Source organism: Pecten maximus, chromosome 4 (assembly GCF_902652985.1).
Source record: "Pecten maximus chromosome 4, xPecMax1.1, whole genome shotgun sequence".
NCBI classification, from domain to species: Eukaryota; Metazoa; Mollusca; class Bivalvia; order Pectinida; family Pectinidae; genus Pecten; species Pecten maximus.
The window spans coordinates 51030220-51052113 of NC_047018.1; the positions used below are offsets into that span (position 1 = coordinate 51030220).

At 42.2% G+C, this 21894-nt stretch overlaps 1 protein-coding gene across 1 annotated transcript in view; it reads right to left on the minus strand.

The window, feature by feature from the left end:
- The window catches only part of LOC117326627 (adhesive plaque matrix protein-like), a 55589-nt gene extending 37890 nt beyond the window's left edge, over positions 1-17699 (minus strand). Inside the window, exons 1-2 of the mRNA XM_033883388.1 lie at positions 17378-17699; positions 10571-10587 (exon numbers count right to left, since the gene is read on the minus strand). Of these exons, the coding sequence (XP_033739279.1) occupies positions 10571-10587; positions 17378-17699 (339 nt within the window). The remainder of the gene's footprint in view (positions 1-10570; positions 10588-17377) is intronic.
- Positions 17700-21894: the final 4195 nt, after the last annotated feature.

Sequence of the window (21894 nt, forward strand, 5' to 3'; positions counted from 1 at the left end):
TGAGACACCAACAGTCATGGTCCTATGAGTACGGTATAACTGAGACACCAACAGCCATGGTCCTATGAGTACGGGTTAAATGATACACCAACAGCCATGGTCCTATGAGTACGGTATAAATGATACACCAACAGTCATGGTCCTATGAGTACGGTATAACTGAGACACCAACAGTCATGGTCCTATGAGTACGGTATAAATGAGACACCAACAGTCATGGTCCTATGAGTGCGGTATAACTGAGACACCAACAGTCATGGTCCTATGAGTACGGTATAAATGAGACACCAACAGTCATGGTCCTATGAGTACGGTATAACTGAGACACCAACAGCCATGGTCCTATGAGTACGGGTTAAATGATACACCAACAGCCATGGTCCTATGAGTACGGTATAAATGATACACCAACAGTCATGGTCCTATGAGTACGGTATAACTGAGACACCAACAGCCATGGTCCTATGAGTACGGTATAAATGAGACACCAACAGTCATGGTCCTATGAGTGCGGTATAACTGAGACACCAACAGTCATGGTCCTATGAGTACGGTATAAATGAGACACCAACAGCCATGGTCCTATGAGTGCGGTATAAATGAGACACCAACAGCCATCGTCCTATGAGTTCGGTATAACTGAGACACCAATAGTCATGGTCCTATGAGTACGGTATAACTGAGACACCAACAGTCATGGTCCTATGAGTGCGGTATAAATGAGACACCAACAGCCATCGTCCTATGAGTTCGGTATAACTGAGACACCAACAGCCATGGTCCTATGAGTACGAGTTAAATGAGACACCAACAGCCATGGTCCTATGAGTACGGTATAACTGAGACACCAATAGTCATGGTCCTTTGAGTACGGTATAACTGAGACACCAACAGTCATGGTCTAATGAGTACGGGTTAAATGAGACACCAACAGCCATCGTCCTATGAGTACGGTATAACTGAGACACCAACAGTCATGGTCCTATGAGTGCGGTATAAATGAGACACCAACAGCAAGCGTCCTATGAGTTCGGTATAACTGAGACACCAACAGCCATGGTCCTATGAGTACGAGTTAAATGAGACACCAACAGCCATGGTCCTATGAGTACGGTATAACTGAGACACCAATAGTCATGGTCCTTTGAGTACGGTATAACTGAGACACCAACAGTCATGGTCTAATGAGTACGGGTTAAATGAGACACCAACAGCCATAGTCCTATGAGTTCGGTATAAATGAGACACCAACATCCATGGTCCTATGAGTACGGTATAACTGAGCACCAATAGTCATGGTCCTTTGAGTACGGTATAACTGAGACACCAACAGTCATGGTCCTATGAGTACGGGTTAAATGAGACACCAACATCCATGGTCCTATGAGTACGAGTTAAATGAGACACCAACAGCCATGGTCCTATGACTTCGGTATAACTGAGACACCAACAGTCATGGTCCTATGAGTACGGTATAACTGAGACACCAACAGCCATGGTCCTATGAGTACGGTATAACTAAGACACCAACAGTCATGGTCCTATGAGTACGGTATAACTGAGACACCAATAGTCATGGTCCTATGAGTACGGTATAACTGAGACACCAACAGTCATGGTCCTATGAGTACGGTATAACTGAGACACCAACAGTCATGGTCCTATGAGTTCGGTATAACTGAGACACCAATAGTCATGGTCCTTTGAGTTCGGTATAACTAAGACACCAACATCCATGGTCCTATGAGTACGGGTTAAATGAGACACCAACATCCATGGTCCTATGAGTACGGGTTAAATGAGACACCAACATCCATGGTCCTATGAGTACGAGTTAAATGAGACACCAACAGCCATGGTCCTATGACTTCGGTATAACTGAGACACCAACAGTCATGGTCCTATGAGTACGGTATAACTGAGACACCAATAGTCATGGTCTAATGAGTGCGGTATAACTGAGACACCAACAGCCATGGTCCTATGAGTACGGTATAACTGAGACACCAATAGTCATGGTCCTATGAGTACGGTATAACTGAGACACCAATAGTCATGGTCCTATGAGTACGGTATAACTGAGACACCAACAGTCATGGTCCTATGAGTACGGTATAACTGAGACACCAACAGTCATGGTCCTATGAGTACGGTATAATTGGGACACAAACAGCCATCGTCCTATGAGTTCGGTATAACTAAGACACCAACATTCATGGTCCTATGAGTACGGTATAACTGAGACACCAATAGTCATGGTCCTATGAGTACGGTATAACTGAGACACCAATAGTCATGGTCCTATGAGTACGGTATAACTGAGACACCAACAGTCATGGTCCTATGAGTACGGTATAACTGAGACACCAACAGTCATGGTCTAATGAGTACGGTATAATTGGGACACAAACAGCCATCGTCCTATGAGTTCGGTATAACTAAGACACCAACATTCATGGTCCTATGAGTACGGTATAACTGAGACACAAACAGCCATCGTCCTATGAGTTCGGTATAACTGAGACACCAACATTCATGGTCCTATGAGTACGGTATAACTGAGACACAAACAGCCATGGTCCTATGAGTTCGGTATAACTGAGACACCAATATTCATGGTCCTATGAATACGGTATAACTAAGACACCAACAGCCATCGTCCTATGAGTACGGTATAACTGAGACACCAACAGCCATCGTCCTATGAGTTCGGTATAACTAAGACACCAACAGCCATCGTCCTATGAGTGCGGTATAACTGAGACACCAACAGTCATGGTCCTATGAGTGCGGTATAACTGAGACACCAACAGTCATGGTCCTATGAGTGCGGTATAACTGAGACACCAACAGTCATGGTCCTATGAGTACGGTATAACTAAGACACCAACAGCCATCGTCCTATGAGTGCGGTATAACTGAGACACCAACAGTCATGGTCCTATGAGTGCGGTATAACTGAGACACCAACAGTCATGGTCCTATGAGTGCGGTATAACTGAGACACCAACAGTCATGGTCCTATGAGTACGGTATAACTGAGACACCAACAGTCATCGTCCTATGAGTTCGGTATAACTGAGACACCAACAGTCATCGTCCTATGAATACGGTATAACTGAGACACCAACAGTCGTGGTCCTATGAGTACGGTATAACTGAGACACCAACAGCCATGGTATTATGAGTTCGGTATAACTGAGACACCAACAGTCATGGTCCTATGAGTACGGTATAACTGAGACACCAATAGTCATGGTCCTATGAGTGCGGTTAACTGAGACACCAACAGTCATGATCCCACTGGTATGACGTCAATTAGACACAATCAAGCAGGGTATCGTAATTGAAGTGTTATATTTGGGCAGATGGTAAATTTAGGTTTTTTTTTCCAAATGTTACAGAAATAGAAAGTTATCTCATCCTGTAGTTGGTCCGTTTTTATGTAGCCTGCTGGGATTAACGTTCAACATACTTCTTAGGTCCCTGAGAAGACAGAAAAACCATACCGGGGTCCCGAGTGAAGAACATCAACCATATCTGATTATGTCTTCGTTCCTGCCCAGCATCCTTTACTGTTATTGAGTAAGATTGAGAGCCAGGTTATAGCTATGTATAGGTGTGTACTGGCGTTTTCTGGTGTTTACATTTCTTGATGACATTTGACAGAACTGGTACATGTTGCAGAAATAAAATACAGATATATTTAGAGTCTGAATGTTTTAGATCCTTAGGCCTAGCTGATTTACAGTGCGTTCCGTACCATTCACTGCAATTAATAAGATAACCGGTTCGTCAGCGTATCGGCTGACCACCTAGTGCCCCGCTATTTCGTTTCAGTTCGTATATTAAACATGTATACTTATAGTAATTTATCAGACGGAGTAAGATATCCAATGACTCCATAAACTAATTTTTGGAACTAAGGACTTGAATTGAAACGTTGCTCAGCTGAATATTTATAATGACGTCACACACTCTGTTTTAATGAACTATTTGGTTTCTCAATTGAACGTCATTTGCCGTAGATCTGGACCCTCCTCACCGAAGAAAGTAGAACGAATATTCATACCCTGCCTACACTGCTCTCCGGCAGGGTATGAAGTCCCTCCCATTGCCGATAGTGTAGCAAGCCCCGATGCGATTCACATCGGGCAGTATTAGCAGTGGTAACATTTTTCTCAGATAAAAAAAACACATGTAAATTGATGATTCTGGTATCTATTATGAATATTCAAGCAACAAACCTGCACATTACTTCAAATGTTTGACAATAAATAGTAAAATCCAAAACGAGCAAGACACACGGAGATATCAGTTCAAACATACCGCCATCTTTGATACAAGTGTAAAGGTCAATTTCCTTATAAGGAAATCAAAATAAGTTGATGCTAATGAGATTTCCGCGAGATTTCAACAGAAAAACAGATTCGGAGTAATATATCTCGGTAAGGAAGGTCAATTCATTCTGAAATTATTTAATTACGCAAAGTAAGATTCGCTTTCTTCACAAGAGTTACAAAAGAGTGGTTAAATTTCTCTGATTATGTATTTATTTATCGTAGTAGCTTCATCCATATATGGATCACATATTTGGGTTAGAATCCTCGCGAGAGTTCTTCGAGAAGTATCATGGCGGATCACGGAGACAACTCCAAACAGTATGATATCAGAATATGCGAATCAAAGATTTCTAGATTAGACGGTAGGCCAATACATTGCAAAATTGTATTAGAAATGTTTAATTATACGAACTATTACTCCAAAATTAAACGATATCCGCTATTTGTAGCATTTTCGAGGTTCACTGTTTTGCTACATTACGAGCAATGGGAGGGAATCGTAGCTCTGACGACGACCATCTGTCAGAAATTGTCCGTCCGTCGTCTAGAGCTACGTTATCGCAGCTACGAAGAAAGCTGCTAGTGTACAGCGAAGGTTTTTTTTATGTTCTAGATGAGGTTCGATAGTTTGGATTAGTCAGTCTGATTATTAAACACGATTACTATGTTAAATGCCGTCAAGATAAAATTCCATACTTGGAGTGCCAGATCCCAATAAGTCACATGATACTGGTAACTGGCAAATCCGTCCGCTTAAAAGCTACAATGAGAACCGTTTATATCATTATGTAGTTGGGGAACAAAACCATTACAATGTACAATTATCAGGTCTTTCCTCTCCGACTTGAAAATATTATATTTACTTGTACAATCTGCTGTCACCTTGTCTTATAAAATACCCCTCGTACTTTATCGGTAACAGATTTAGATTGTTTAGTTCATTTGCTCTGATTTTATCGATTTTTATTGAAAATTACGATTGGGGTAATGTATGTCGGTATTCTCTGCTATTTCTCTCCTTGTCTTATCGAGTTTGATTTAGAATTGAACTCCGTAAATGGGTAATCTCGACTTTTAGATATATTAGTAGAAAGTATTACACATCCAAAGAGTTGGCACGTGATTTGGACAATAGATATGACGGTTATGGTTCCTTTTATTCTCCAATATTCCAGGACGCGTATTTTTTTTAATGGAACCGATTCTGATAATCACACACACACCAAACTCTTCACGCCCCTCTGTCCGGCGACTTCCGTTAAACAAACGTGAGTGTTAATCATGTTCTCACATAAAGTATTGGATCTTATCGGACACATTATATAAGGATGGAACTGTTGATTATCACAATGCTGAGTCATAACCGTGATGACATCTGTGTGGATAGGAAAAATAAAAAACCCCCCTTTTTCGGACAAAAATTTTAATTTTTAAGGAAAAAAAGGAATGAGGAAATTTTCCCCAAAAGGTGGAAAAAAAAGGATCAAAACGTTTTACGAAAAATAAAAAAAAAAGTTAGGGGGTATGTCCGTGTAGAGGTTGGCCATCGTTAGGGGTATGTTCGTGTAGAGGGCGGCCATCGTTAGGGGGTATGTCCGTGTAGAAGGCGGCCATCGTTAGGGGGTATGTCCGTGTAGAAGGCGGCCATCGTTAGGGGGTATGTCCGTGTAGAGGGCGGCCATCGTTAGGGGGTATGTCCGTGTAGAAGGCGGCCATCGTTAGGGGGTATGTCCATGTAGAAGGCGGCCATCGTTAGGGGGTATGTCTGTGTAGAGGGTGGCCATCGTTAGGGTGTATGTCCGTGAAGAGGGCGGCCATCGTTAGGGGGTATGTCTGTGTAGAAGGCGGCCATCGTTAGGGGGTATGTCTGTGTAGAAGGCGGCCATCGTTAGGAGGATGTCCATGTAGAAGGCGGCCATCGTTAGGGGGTATGTCTGTGTAGAGGGTGGCCATCGTTAGGAGGTATGTCCGTGTAGAAGGCGGCCATCGTTAGGGGGTATGTCCATGTAGAGGGTGGCCATCGTTAGGGGGTATGTCCGTGTAGAAGGCGGCCATCGTTAGGGGGTATGTCCATGTAGAGGGTGGCCATCGTTAGGGGGGTATGTCCGTGTAGAAGGCGGCCATCGTTAGGGGGTATGTCCATGTAGAGGGTGGCCATCGTTAGGGGGTATGTCCATGTAGAGGGTGGCCATCGTTAGGGGGTATGTCTGTGTAGAAGGCGGCCATCGTTAGGGGGTATGTCTGTGTAGAAGGCGGCCATCGTTAGGAGGATGTCCATGTAGAAGGCGGCCATCGTTAGGGGGTATGTCCGTGAAGAGGGCGGCCATCGTTAGGGGGTATGTCCGTGTAGAAGGCGGCCATCGTTAGGGGGTATGTCTGTGTAGAAGGCGGTCATCGTTAGGAGGATGTCCATGTAGAAGGCGGCCATCGTTAGGGGGTATGTCTGTGTAGAGGGTGGCCATCGTTAGGGGGTATGTCCGTGTAGAAGGCGGCCATCGTTAGGTGGTATGTTCATGTAGAGGGTGGCCATCGTTAGGGGGTATGTCCGTGTAGAAGGCGGCCATCGTTAGGGGGTATGTCCATGTAGAGGGTGGCCATCGTTAGGGGGTATGTCCGTGTAGAAGGCGGCCATCGTTAGGGGGTATGTCCATGTAGAGGGTGGCCATCGTTAGGGGGTATGTCCGTGTAGAAGGCGGCCATCGTTAGGGGGTATGTCCATGTAGAGGGTGGCCATCGTTAGGGGGTATGTCCATGTAGAGGGTGGCCATCGTTAGGGGGTATGTCTGTGTAGAAGGCGGCCATCGTTAGGGGGTATGTCCGTGTAGAAGGCGGCCATCGTTAGGGGGTATGTCCATGTAGAGGGTGGCAATCGTTAGGGGGTATGTCCGTGAAGAAGGCGGCCATCGTTAGGGGGTATGTTCATGTAGAGGGTGGCCATCGTTAGTGGGTATGTCCGTGTAGAAGGCGGCCATCGTTAGGGGGTATGTTCATGTAAAAGGCGGCCATCGTTAGGGGGTATGTCCGTGTAGAGGGCGGCCATCGTTAGGGGGTATGTCCGTGTAGAGGGTGGCCATCGTTAGGGGGTATGTCCGTGTAGAGGGTGGCCGTCGTTAGGGGGTATGTCTGTGTAGAAGGCAGCCATCGTTAGGGGGTATGTTCGTGTAGAGGGTGGCCATCGTTAGGGGGTATGTCTGTGTAGAGGGTGGCCATCGTTAGGGGGTATGTCTGTGTAGAGGGTGGCCATCGTTAGGGGGTATGTCTGTGTAGAGGGTGGCCATCGTTAGGGGGTATGTCCGTGTAGGAGGCGGCCGTCGTTAGGGGGTATGTCCGTGTAGAGGGCGGCCATCGTTAGGGGGTATGTCTGTGTAGAAGGCGGCCATCGTTAGGGGGTACGTTCGTGTAGAAGGCAGACATCGTTAGGGGGTATGTCCGTGCAGGGCTCGGGCTTTGTGAGAGAGGTATTTCCTTGTAGAGGGTGGGCATGGCTAGAGAGCATGTCCGTAAGGTTGTTTCCTAGGAGGCCCGGAATCAGACACCTCTATGAGAACAAAATATCAAGTTCCTGAGAAAGCTATGTTTCTTTATGATGGGTAAGTTGTTCGAGGTTTGCAGTTTCAAAAGGTACACATGCATGTATGTTAACGAGGGATACCGTTATCAGACAGCACGAATATCTCTTTAATTTCCTAGTGATTCTTAGAAGCTCAATGGTTTAGATTTCCTTTCCATCACGATAAATAATTTCATTACATTCCATATCAGTTATATACTTTTTTAACATGAATTTAAAAGCACAAACAACTCATTAAAATGTCACTCATTCATATCCTCGACGTTTCTCATATTTCTTATCAGTCAACAGTCAAAACTCCTCCCCGAGATGGTGGGACCAACCTGATGGACTGTTTTGCGAAGCCGCAGAGAACATGAACAATCAAAAATATTGACCGGTGAACAGTCGGAAATACTCTATTTACATTTCCATAGAGAGGAGTCAGATGTCCATTCCACTTTTTGAACCTACTATTGGATAATTCCAATGTATGGTAAATCGACGTGGGATTAGTCTCTACTCTCCACGATCAAACACCAAATGGTGGCAGAGTGTTGATTTTGAGATTTTGAAGCATGCAATTTCTGGTTTTTTTTCCACATGAAGTGGTAAATGCACAGAGAAAAAGGATGAAATTTATAAGAATAAGATTGTTCGCTAAAACAGGTATTTATCAAAATAACATGTTCATGGGAATGTGCGGGACTTGATAACGAACTGAAATACTTAACTGAAGGGAGATTTTATGGAACATGTCTTTAAAAAGGGGGCGTGCTTCCGAGTAAATCGTGAAAGGGCGTGGTCACTCGTTTAGGCTATAGTTCAAAGAAGAAACGTAAGATATGGGGACAAGATGTTAAAACTCGTATCATTAAAATACTCTACTGACTCATTATACAAATAGACACGTACAGTAACTGGGGACTCGCTATTACTGAATGTGAACTAATTCACCCCAGGGCAAACTCCGACAGGTCATTGTAGACTTATTTCATTGTTCCCCTTATCAACTTACAACAATGGGTGTGAAAGGGTAAGGACCACCGTCATATGTTTTAGTTTCATTTAGAATCATTTTCAGAAGTTGTCGCTGAGGTACCTCTGACGAGATCCGGTGACCACCGGGCTAATGTTGGAGGTTTGATGGGACAAACCCTTATCTTTGAAATAGAAGATTTGACAGGATGGTGTGAAATTATACTCTCTGGAAAGTTAAGAAAACACGTATTAAACTCTCTTTGTTTGGTTTGACGAAGAGCGATCATGCAATTTCTATCTCACAGCTGAAATATGAGCTTAGATAGGCTTTGCTGTGCAATATTCTGTCAAAAAGATAACTCCAAAATTGATATGAATGGATAAATGTACTTGTAATATGAAATTGAACAATTTTCGTCTAAGATGACAATAACATGGGTGTTGTCCAGTTGTCGTCAGGTATAAAATGGTCTCATTACGCCTACTTCAATATCGTCAATTTTTTTATAAAGAAAAAAAACAACATATTGAAACGGGGTCAAGGTGAAATTTTACTTGACTAACTTGAAGCGATGTATAACCATTGCTACAAAAAAGCACGTGCCTTCAATGTGATATGATTTTCTTCCGACAAAACATTCCACTACGGGCCAACAGGTCGACGACAGCCTTAAGGGACACGTATTTCCTTTATAAATAATAATTAAAAAGTTTAATGTTCAATCTAACGAGATGTTTACAGTTACAGAAGTCCGACATCTCATATTAAATATGATAAAATTATGTCAGCTGTCGTTGTTTTAAGATGAACAGCCTTCGGCAGTGGCAAGAAATAAAAAGTCCGCTGTTCCACGTTTATATTACATTTATTGTAAACCAACCTCGGATTATATAACGTCAATTTATTTCACGTCAGATATATATTAGTAGGCAAGCATAGTCCTAATATTCGCACAAATATCATGAAAAACAGTCGGTTTTTTTTCGTTATTAATCAAGGGTCCATAACTCTGTAAAATAAAATCAGGCATAAGTGGTAATCGCCCTCGGCCAACTTCAGACTCTAAAAGGACCCCCCCCCCCCCCCCCCCCCCCCTCCGATTACAGAAACTAGACGGCCAGTTGACTACAACGTCTTATAGCATAGAGAATGGTATATATTATAATGATTTACATCACTGTCAATATAATCCCACAAAGAATATGTTTTCTAATAGGTAACTATTTTTCAGTAGTCGTCAATTGGGGCACCTCAATCATTTCTCGGAGACAAAATCCTGATTTGTTTAAGCCTGTCCCTCTCAAATCATGTTCTCGACAAAATGTTGTTGGAATCCACACCGAGACAGTTTAGAGGAGTAGCGTTACATCAAAATTAAATCATTTTCCCCGTGAAGGACCATTTCCCTGTCAACAGTCCTCAAATAAACCTTATCTAATTAAGGACCATTTCCCTGTCAGCAGTCCTCAAATAAACCTTATCTAATTAAGGACCATTTCCCTGTCAACAGTCCTCAAATTAACCTTATCTAATTAAGGACCATTTCCCTGTCAGCAGTCCTCAAATTAACCTTATCTAATGTTTAAAAATAGTTCCTTCTCCCGGTGATATTTCGAAAATTTGATTGGAATCTACATTTATGTTTATAGATAATGAACAGAATCAGAGTTTTAAACAAACATATAGCTGAGTTACCTTTGCCGCATCCAAACCTAAAAACACACACAAAAACAGAAACAAAAGCTCCGAGATATTTGAAAGAAATTACCGGCATGTTATGATTGTTGACGACAGCGCTTATGTTAAATTTATGTGTCCGTATTACCTGTAACGAATACAGGATTTAGATGTACGACTACCTGTCGACTGGCTTGTTCGGCGTAATATCCTCATCAATATTAAGTATTAAGACAAAAGGTTTGTTGATGATGTAGTTGTCATGTCTCTGCTTCTCTGGTTCCTTATTAAACTGATTTACATACAATTAAGTCTGTGTGATCACGTCACACTAAAAGTGCTCTCTCTCTCTCTCTCTCTCTCTCTCTCTCTCTCTCTCTCTCTCTCTCTCTCTCTCTCTCTCTCTCTCTCTCTCTCTCTCTCTCTCTCTAATGTATTTCGTTTCATTGTCTTCAAAACAAATCACGATCTTAAATGATAAACATAGTTTCATAGTGTACAAAACTTGGCGACAGTCATGGGTTTTACAAAGGTACATTATGTAGATCATTCTTTATTTTACTGACCTACAATATACAAATCAAATCTGAAGTTATAAGTTATTGAATACTCTACTAGGTTGAAAAAAAAATGTATTTTAATCGAGGAAGTTAACGAAATATTTTCTCGCTTCGATCGATATACTGGTCTATATAGTATAGTTGTATTCACGAAAGATAAACATGTATATAAAATGTAGGTACACTGACCGGGATGGGGGGGGGGGGGGGGGGGAGGGGGGGGGGAGCTAGATACGCGTCTGTCGTCATAGTTTCGCACGTGATTACCGTGGTTGTCATTGTGGCGCACACGAGCGCAAGGCTTACCAACTTACTAACCAGCATTACGTACGGTTTAAACGAGGAAGCTAGTTAAAAATGGATGCCAGCTTTCAAGTTCGAATGAAATAATGTCAATCCAGTTTTGAATTTGAAATTTTACTAAAGAGGTGGTAAGTATACGCCACCCCTATGACATCTAGCTTGGAGTGATGAAACTGTCACCAATAAAAAGTGGCGTGTTTCTTTATACTTCCGAGTCGTATTGTGTTTTGTGAGATACATTGTATTACACTAGTGTACATTATTCCTTACAGAAGCCCATAAGGCACATTTATCCTGCAACTGCCATCGCATTGTCGGAATACCGCCACCATATGCATTGTATATTTTTGCTGTATACGGCAGTTGCGGAAAACAGCTGTATTTTGGAATCTTAGAACGTGCGTCAATTCGACTGACCTACTGCTCACCACTTTTGTCTTTCTTTACCCTCGCCAAAATACAGCTTATATTTTTAGACACTGACCATGTATTCTCTATATATAGATTTTTTTGCCCACAGCGGCGAAAATATTTAATCTTACACGGGTCATTTAATCATGATTGTCTAATTATGATTTGATATTCGATACATACACTGTAGTTTATGATATTAATGTATTTCATCAAACTAGACAATTTCAGATTTAACTAATCACACTCTAGATCTCCAAACTCTAGACCTCCACACTCGAGACCTCCACACTCTAGATCTCCACACTCTAGACCTCCACACTCTAGATCTCCACACTCTAGATCTCCACACTCTAGACCTCCAAACTCTAGATCTCCACACTCTAGATCTCCACACTCTAGACCTCCACTCTCTAGATCTCCACACTCTAGACCTCCACACTCTAGATCTCCACACTCGCGACCTCCACTCTCTAGATCTCCACACTCTAGATCTCCACACTCTAGATCTCCACACTCTAGATCTCCACACTCGCGACCTCCACTCTCTAGATCTCCACACTCTAGATCTCCACACTCTAGATCTCCACACTCTAGATCTCCACACTCTAGATCTCCACACTCTAGATCTCCACACTCTAGATCTCCACACTCGCGACCTCCACTCTCTAGATCTCCACACTCTAGATCTCCACACTCTAGATCTCCACACTCTAGATCTCCACCCTCTAGATCTCCACCCTCTAGATCTCCACTCTCTCGACGTTCACACTCTAGATCGACACACTCTAGATCTCCAACAAACTCTAGATCTCCAAACTCGCGACCTCCACACTCTAGATCTCCACACTCTTGACCTCCGCACTCTTGATCTCCACACTCTAGACCTCCACACTCTAGACCTCCACACTCTAGATCTCCACACTCTAGATCTCCACACTCTAGATCTCCACACTCTAGATCTCCACACTCTAGATCTCCACACTCGAGACCTCCACACTCTAGATATCCACACTCGAGACCTCCACACTCTAGATCTCCACACTCTAGATCTCCACACTCTTGATCTCCACACTCTTGATCTCCACACTCTAGATCTCCACACTCTAGATCTCCACACTCTAGACATCCACACTCTAGATCTCCACACTCTTGATCTCCACACTCTAGACCTCCACACTCTAGATCTCCACACTCTAGATCTCCACACTCTAGATCTTCACACTTTAGATCTCCACACTCTATATCTCCACACTCTAGACCTCCACACTCTAGACCTCCACACTCGAGACCTCCACACTCTAGATCTCCAATCTCTAGATCTCCACACTCTAGATCTCCACTTTCTAGATCTCCACACTCTAGATCTCCACACTCGAGACCTCCACACTCTTGATCTCCACACTCTAGATCTCCACACTCTAGATCTCCACCCTCTAGACGTTCACACTCTAGACGTTCACACTCTAAACGTCCACACTCTAGACGTTCACACTCTAAACGTCCACACTCTAGACCTCCACACTCTAGATCTCCACACATTAGACCTCCACACTCTAGACCTCCACACTCTAGATCTCCACACTCGAGACCTCCGCACTCTAGATCTCCACACTCTAGACCTCCACACTCTAGATCTCCACACTCTAGATCTCCACACTCTTGATCTCCACACTCTAGACCGCCACGCTCTAGATCTCCACACTCTAGATCTCCATACTCTAGACCTCCACACTCTAGATCTCCACACTCTACATCTCCACACTCGAGACCTCCACACTCTAGATATCCACACTCGAGACCTCCACACTCTAGATCTCCACACTCTTGATCTCCACACTCTTGATCTCCACACTCTAGATCTCCACACTCTAGATCTCCACACTCTAGACATCCACACTCTAGATCTCCACACTCTTGATCTCCACACTCTAGACCTCCACACTCTAGATCTCCACACTCTAGATCTCCACACTCTAGATCTCCACACTCTAGATCTCCACACTCTTGATCTCCACACTCTAGATCTCCACACTCTAGATCTCCACACTCTAGATCTCCACACTCTAGATCTCCACACTCTAGACCTCCACACTCGAGACCTCCACACTCTAGATCTCCACACTCTAGATCTCCAAACTCGAGATCTCCACACTCTAGACCGCCACACTCTAGATCTCCGCACTCTAGATCTCCACACTCTAGATCTCCACACTCTAGATCTCCACACTCTAGACCGCCACACTCTAGATCTCCACACTCGAGACCTACACACTCTAGATCTCCACACTCTAGATCTCCACACTCGCGACCTCCACACTCGAGACCTCCACACTCTACATCTCCACACTCTACTTATCCACACTCTAGATCTCCACACTCTAGATCTCCACACTCTAGACCTCCACACTCTAGATCTCCACACTCTAGATCTCCACACTCTAGATCTCCACACTCTAGATCTCCACACTCTACATCTCCACACTCTACATCTCCACACTCTAGATCTCAACACTCTAGACCTCCACACTCTAGACCTCCACACTCTAGACTAGATCTCCACTCTCTAGATCTCCACACTCTAGATCTCCACTCTCTAGACCTCCACACTCGAGACCTCCACACTCTAGATTCCCACACTCTAATATCCACACTCTAGATCTCCACACTCGAGACCTCCACACTCTAGATTCCCACACTCTAATATCCACACTCTAGATCTCCACACTCTAGATCTCCACACTCTAGATCTCCACACTCTAGATCTCCACACTCTAGATCTCCACACTCTAGACCTCCACACTCTAGATCTCCACACTCTAGACCTCCACACTCTAGACCTCCACACTCGCGACCTCCACACTCTAGATCTCCACACTCTAGATCTCCACACTCTAGATCTCCACACTCTAGACCTCCACACTCTACATCTCCACACTCTAGATCTCCACACTCGAGACCTCCACACTCTAGATCTCAACACTCTAGACCTCCACACTCTACATCTCCACACTCTAGACCTCCACCCTCTAGATCTCAACACTCTAGACCTCCACACTCTAGATCTCCACACTCGCGACCTCCACTCTCTAGATCTCCACACTCGCGACCTCCACACTCGAGACCTCCACACTCTTGATCTCCACTCTCTAGACCTCCACACTCGAGATCTCCACACTCTAGATTCCCACACTCTAGATCTCCACACTCGAGACCTCCACACTCTAGACCTCCACACTCTAGATCTCCACACTCTACATCTCCACACTCTAGACCTCCACACTCGAGACCTCCGCACTCTTGACCTCCACACTCTAGATCTCCACACTCTAGATCTCCACACTCTACATCTCCACACTCGAGATCTCCACACTCTAGATCTCCACACTCTAGATCTCCACACTCTAGATCTCCACACTCTAGACCTCCACACTCTACATCTCTACACTCGAGATCTACACACTCTAGACCTCCACACTCTAGATCTTCAATCTCTAGATCTCCACTCTCTAGACCTCCACACTCTAGATCTCCACACTCTAGATCTCAACACTCGCGACCTCCACACTCTAGACCTCCACACTCTAGATATCCACACTCTAGATCTCCACACTCTAGATCTACAAACTCTTGATCTCCACACTCTAGATCTCCACACTCTAGATCTCAACACTCGCGACCTCCACACTCTAGACCTCCACACTCTAGATCTCCACACTCTAGATCTCCACACTCTAGATCTCCACACTCTAGATCTTCACACTCTAGATCTCCACACTCTAGATCTCCACACTCTAGACCTCCACACTCTAGACCTCCACACTCGAGACCTCCACACTCTAGATCTCCAATCTCTAGATCTCCACACTCTAGATCTCCACTTTCTAGATCTCCACACTCTAGATCTCCACACTCGAGACCTCCACACTCTTGATCTCCACACTCTAGATCTCCACACTCTAGATCTCCACCCTCTAGACGTTCACACTCTAGACGTTCACACTCTAAACGTCCACACTCTAGACGTTCACACTCTAAACGTCCACACTCTAGACCTCCACACTCTAGATCTCCACACATTAGACCTCCACACTCTAGACCTCCACACTCTAGATCTCCACACTCGAGACCTCCGCACTCTAGATCTCCACACTCTAGACCTCCACACTCTAGATCTCCACACTCTAGATCTCCACACTCTTGATCTCCACACTCTAGACCGCCACGCTCTAGATGTCCACACTCTAGATCTCCATACTCTAGACCTCCACACTCTAGATCTCCACACTCTACATCTCCACACTCTAGACCTCCACACTCTAAATCTCCACACTCGAGACCTCCACACTCTAGACCTCCACACTCTAGATCTCCACACTCTAGACCTCCACACTCTAGATCTCCACACTCGAGACCTCCACACTCGAGACCTCCACACTCTACACCTCCATTCTCTAGATCTCCACACTCGAGACCTCCACACTCGAGACCTCCACCCTCTAGATCTCCACACTCTAGACCTCCACACTCTAGATCTCCACACTCTACATATCCACACTCTACATCTCCACACTCTAGATCTCCACATTCTAGACCTCCGCACTCTTGATCTCCACACTCTAGATCTCCACACTCTAGACCTCCACATTCTAGACCTCCACACTCTAGATCTCCACACTCTAGATCTCCTCACTCTGGATCGACACACAATTTAAACCGCCTAGCTATGATATTTACGCTTGTTTCCTTCCATCTCCGTGTTTGCTGAGCTAATGGAAGAGTCAATACCGGAACAATGCTTCTTTGTTAGACAAGAATTTACCTTAAATACGTATATATACGTTAGGCATAGCGCTTTGAATTTTTTCTTTTCTTTTTTATATATTTTATATAGATTTATTATTTCATTTTTACGAGTAAGATAATCTAGATGAGAGTGCTTTAATTTTAGACAACTTTATCTGATTCATTTTTTTTTACCTGAGTTGGTATTTCATATTGAAACAGACTATAACTAAACTTCAAAGAACTTCCTACAATAACATCTCCCTTTGTCTTTACCAGAGTTGGTGTTCGGGGAATGAGACACAAAAAATCAACAAATACATTGCGAAGATATGAAATTACTGTTATGGTAGTCTGTACTATCTGGATGTACAAGATGATATTGTTCACATATTAAAGAAGTTTGTTCTGTCTTGACAACTTCTTTAATCTGTCGATGTCCTAAAAACTATCTTTTTCATGTACTGCATTTAAAATGGATTAATAAATATGTCTGTCCTTTGTTGTGATGTATTATTATGGTCAATACGCAAATATTTACAGCCGTTAACGAAAAATAATGTGTATGTACAACATGTCTACTGATGGCAGGCCCGACATCTGTATGCAAAATGTCTACTGATGGCAGCCCGACATCTTTTCAACATTCTACTGATAGGACAGGCCTCGTTGTGATGCATATATGTCATACGCAATATCCCGTTAGAAAATAATGATTTTAATCAAGGGTCCTGCAGCTGGAATTTAATGCTCAGATAGAATTTACTCTGGTCCAAACACCGGATGTTAGACATTTTGATGGGCAGGCCCGACATCTGTATGTCAAAATGTCTACTGATGGGCAGGCCCGACATCTGTATGTCAAAATGTCTACTGATGGGCAGGCCCGACATCTGTATGTCAAAATGTCTACTGATGGACAGGCCCGACATCTGTATGTCAAAATGTCTACTGATGGGCAGGCCCGACATCTGTATGTCAACATGTCTACTGATGGGCAGGCCCGACATCTGTATGTCAACATGTCTACTGATGGGCAGGCCCGACATCTGTATGTCAACATGTCTACTGATGGGCAGGCCCGACATCTGTATGGCAAAATGTCTAACGTCTGGTCATTGGTTGATAATCGTTGTTGACAGGTAAGGAATAAATCCCATTGGAGGAAAATAATAAACGGAGTAAAATTTACTGTCTACGGTCCACAAGTTAACGATACAACCACAGAGTGGACTAAAAACAAAACTATTAAAAACAAAATCGTTATTTTTAGTCACGTGTTTAGAGACTTTATACAGTGGATGAGACACCTTTGATTGTGATAAAGTGAAATAAGATCGCACGTACAGGTTAAAAAAAGTAATGTGTTTCAGATTGCTTTGTAATTATCAGAATCACATTGATAACTTAGATTTATATTGAGAATAAATTCAAAATTCATTTTAATTGTGGTAAATGTTGTAGATATGTAGAATTATAAAGGAATACAGCTATGTTTTAAAATGCTGTTTAATGCATTTTGATACATGTTCATTGCATATATATTTATTTATCTATTAGTTTTTTCAAATTTGCTGCACATCTATGATCGACCAATCTCTAGGACACAATATCTCGGACGTGTTTCAGGGCTTTGGGTCAAGGTCACTGTTACTATTACCGTGGGTCGGTAGGGGACAAACATTCGCGTGAAGCCTGATGTTCTTAGGCTCTGAATTAAATTCCGTAATTCAAAAGTTGTAACAACCACGAAGCTGCTGAATACATGTGAAATATAATTCTGGTGGTTAAGGTGTCCCGACACTTTATCACTAGCCCTCCACCTCTGGGTTGCGAGTTCGAAACCTACGTGGGGCAGTTGCCAGGTACAGACCGTAGGCCGGTGGTTTTTCTCCGGGTACTCCGGCTTTCCTCCACCTCCAAAACCTGGCACGTCCTTAAATGACCCTGGCTGTTAATAGGACGTTAAACAAAAACAAACAAACAAACAAAAACAAACCAAATTGTTCCGCGGCATGATCAGGTTCTCATCCCGAGCGCTGCTTCCGGTGACATCAGTTACGTCAACAAAAGTCATTTACCGCGCAAATGTTGGGAATTTCAATTTGATGATTTCAATCGCCGGAGTAAATTACTATGCAATCCATTGACATTTTCTAGATAAGAACTGCCATCATTTGTAATAAATCAGGCGATAATTTGTAAATAATTTCTTTGTTTCGCTTGACTTCACAATTACTAATTGAAATCAAACAATCATTTCATTTGTATCGCTTACATGAATAATTCTAATTTGTATCATAAGCTGAATGACTAATACACAGGTCATAAGTACGTTTGTATTTAAGCAGAATTTAACGGGTAAAGCGTGTTCAAGATTAAGACATTTCAGACATGGCGTTTATAACTATTGCCTATCATATCCGATGTATAATGGACTTATCGATAAAACAGATCACTGTGAAACAAATAGGAATTAAAATAGAGTATTTAAATGAATTATGCAGTTCGGAGGAAATACAAAAATCTTTTGGACCCGCCTGTGGCCTCGCCGTAATGTTATTGTTGAGTGCTTTTCAGATAAAATCTATAATATTTGTATTGAATAATAATTATGAAAGTCTTTTGGTTATTACAATGATCTTTTCCGACATAATATACTTCCGTTTATCTCTGTTCACCGTATAGTAGAAGAAATACAGAAGCAAAAACATGTCCGAATTTCAATCGGACTGTATGGTTAGTTTTAAATCTGGTTCGGACAGTGAGAAAAAAAAACCTGATAATTACAAAAATAACAAGTGTTAGTACATATTATTGTACCGAAAAAGAACTTCGATTTCCGAGAGTAAGGTTCTTACAAAAACCGTTCTGCCTTCAATACTGTTGGAATTTTGCTAATATCGAGAGTAGTTTTTTTTACAAGCTATGTATCATGATTGCCTTTCTTTTCTTTTCTTTTTTCTTTCATTTTTTATTGGAAATTATGTATTACATGTATTTTCATTATTATTGATATTTAAACTGATCGGATAAATGAAATAGCCTACAAGCAGGCGTCTTGAAATATGATATTGTCATCTCTAAATGTATATATCAATGTCGAACGAACTGTATGGATTTTACTAAAATATTGATGTTGCGGCCATCAGATGTTCTCAACTCAATTTTTTTCTATATGTACCTAACAGGCTTCCGTAATTCTTGGACGGAAAAAAATATTCAAAACCGAAACTTTGGTCACCCCAGCTGACAATGCCTCCGGAAACCGGACGCTGTTCTATCGCCGATATTTTATACTTAGCATAAATTAATGCGATACTTCAAAAGAGAGTGTTAGAAATGATGTATAGGGGTCGAAATAGGTATTTGTCCTCTGGTTTCGTTCCACATTTTTTTTGTGTCGCCCTGGCCCGTATTTTTATGTGCATCACATATAAATGCACGAATTTATACTCTTTAATGCGTTATGAATAATTCATCTATTTGATTTGACAGAAGTAATTTTTGCACCTCAGAAATTTTAATAGATTTTAATATTCATACAAATGAATTGATATAGCGTCGGTTAGATATAAACGAACTGCTGAATCTGTCAAATCAATCTCCTTTTAATATTCCTATGTTTTTTATAACTCCAGCTTCCGCTCTGTGAAAAATACCAACCTTGTACGAGAATCCTATAAAAGTATCTTTTAATTATTTGATAATAAAAACCATACAACTGCAACAAAATGGGTTGTGTTGAGGTCTCTAAAGATCTACATGTGTTAACACGAGATGCGAGTCAGTCAACCACACACTGTTTGTTTTTTCGGAGTGTTTGTTTGTTTTTATATTATCCCTACTATGTACATATGAAGACTTGATACCCAAACTAACATTACAGGCGGTAACAAGTGAAAAGAACGATTTCATTTTAAGTGCATGACAATGATAAGGTATGTGGACAATAGCCTTGTATATTTTAATCAATTATCCCTTAGACAAGACAACAGTGTTACGTCACATCCGGAGAAACACGTGACTATATACAGTCACGTGCATACCCCGGATGCGTTGAATTTCACAGAGAATAATGCGGCTTCTGTAGTTCGGAGATAAATTCGCACCCGGAAAAAGAGATAAAAATGACTGATGTCCTTCTAACCGATGTGATATAAAACAGTAATTGATTTTAATGGAGACTTGGCAACTATGATGTTCATAAAATTTAAACTGTGGGATCTGTGTGATAAAGGATAAAAGGGCCGAGCGTTATGTTACTGGTGACATAACACCGCCCTGGCGTCCCATTACGTCAGGCCACCCAGGGCACACCGTGATCCCACATCCCCCCTCCTGAATATATAAGCAGACTTTTACGAGGGGTAGAATCGAGTTTCGCTCCTCAGATTAGTAAGACATTTATTTGTGTACCGGAAATTTATTATTAATTACAATTTTGGGGTCAGTAATAAAGATTAAAAGATTAAACCAAATGTCCCCAGTGTCACGTGATCTCAAATATTCCTCGGATACTGTGATGGAGGTTTAGTCGCTATACGGTATATACTGAAAAAAAGTATGTATTAATGAGTGACGTCATTGAGTCCAATTCCTTGCCCGGAACGTATCTCCTCATCTTTGGAATTCCTCAGAAAAATCCGTGGAATTTACATGCGAAGAAATAAAGAGTGATACTATCTTTTAATGGCTCCCCTTCATGAATATTTATGAGGATGTTTTGATACACTGGTGAAATCCGCTGAATTACGTGTGAACATAGGTCTTCCCTGCTGCTATTTTATTTTCTACAGGAATTTTAATGTATGAATCGATAATTTTTACATTTCGCTACGCCCCTTTCAGAATTTTAAATCAAGTATCTTATGTATTCTGACTTTAAATGGTATAATTGGCTGTTAGAAGATACATAAGCACGTGGATTTTTTTCTACGTTCAGAACAGGAATGTCAGCATTGTCATTGTCGGCATTATATACCATACGTAATAATGCTTTACTGTATACACCATACGTAATAATGCTTTACTGTATACACCATACATAATAATGCTTTACTGTTTACACCATAAGTAATAATGCTTTACTGTATACACCATACGTAATAATGCTTTACTGTATACACCGTACGTAATAATGCTTTACTGTATACACCATACGTAATAATGTTTTACTGTATACACCGTACGTAATAATGCTTTACTGTATACACCATACGTAATAATGCTTTACTGTATACACCATACGTACGAATGCTTTACTGTATACACCATACGTAA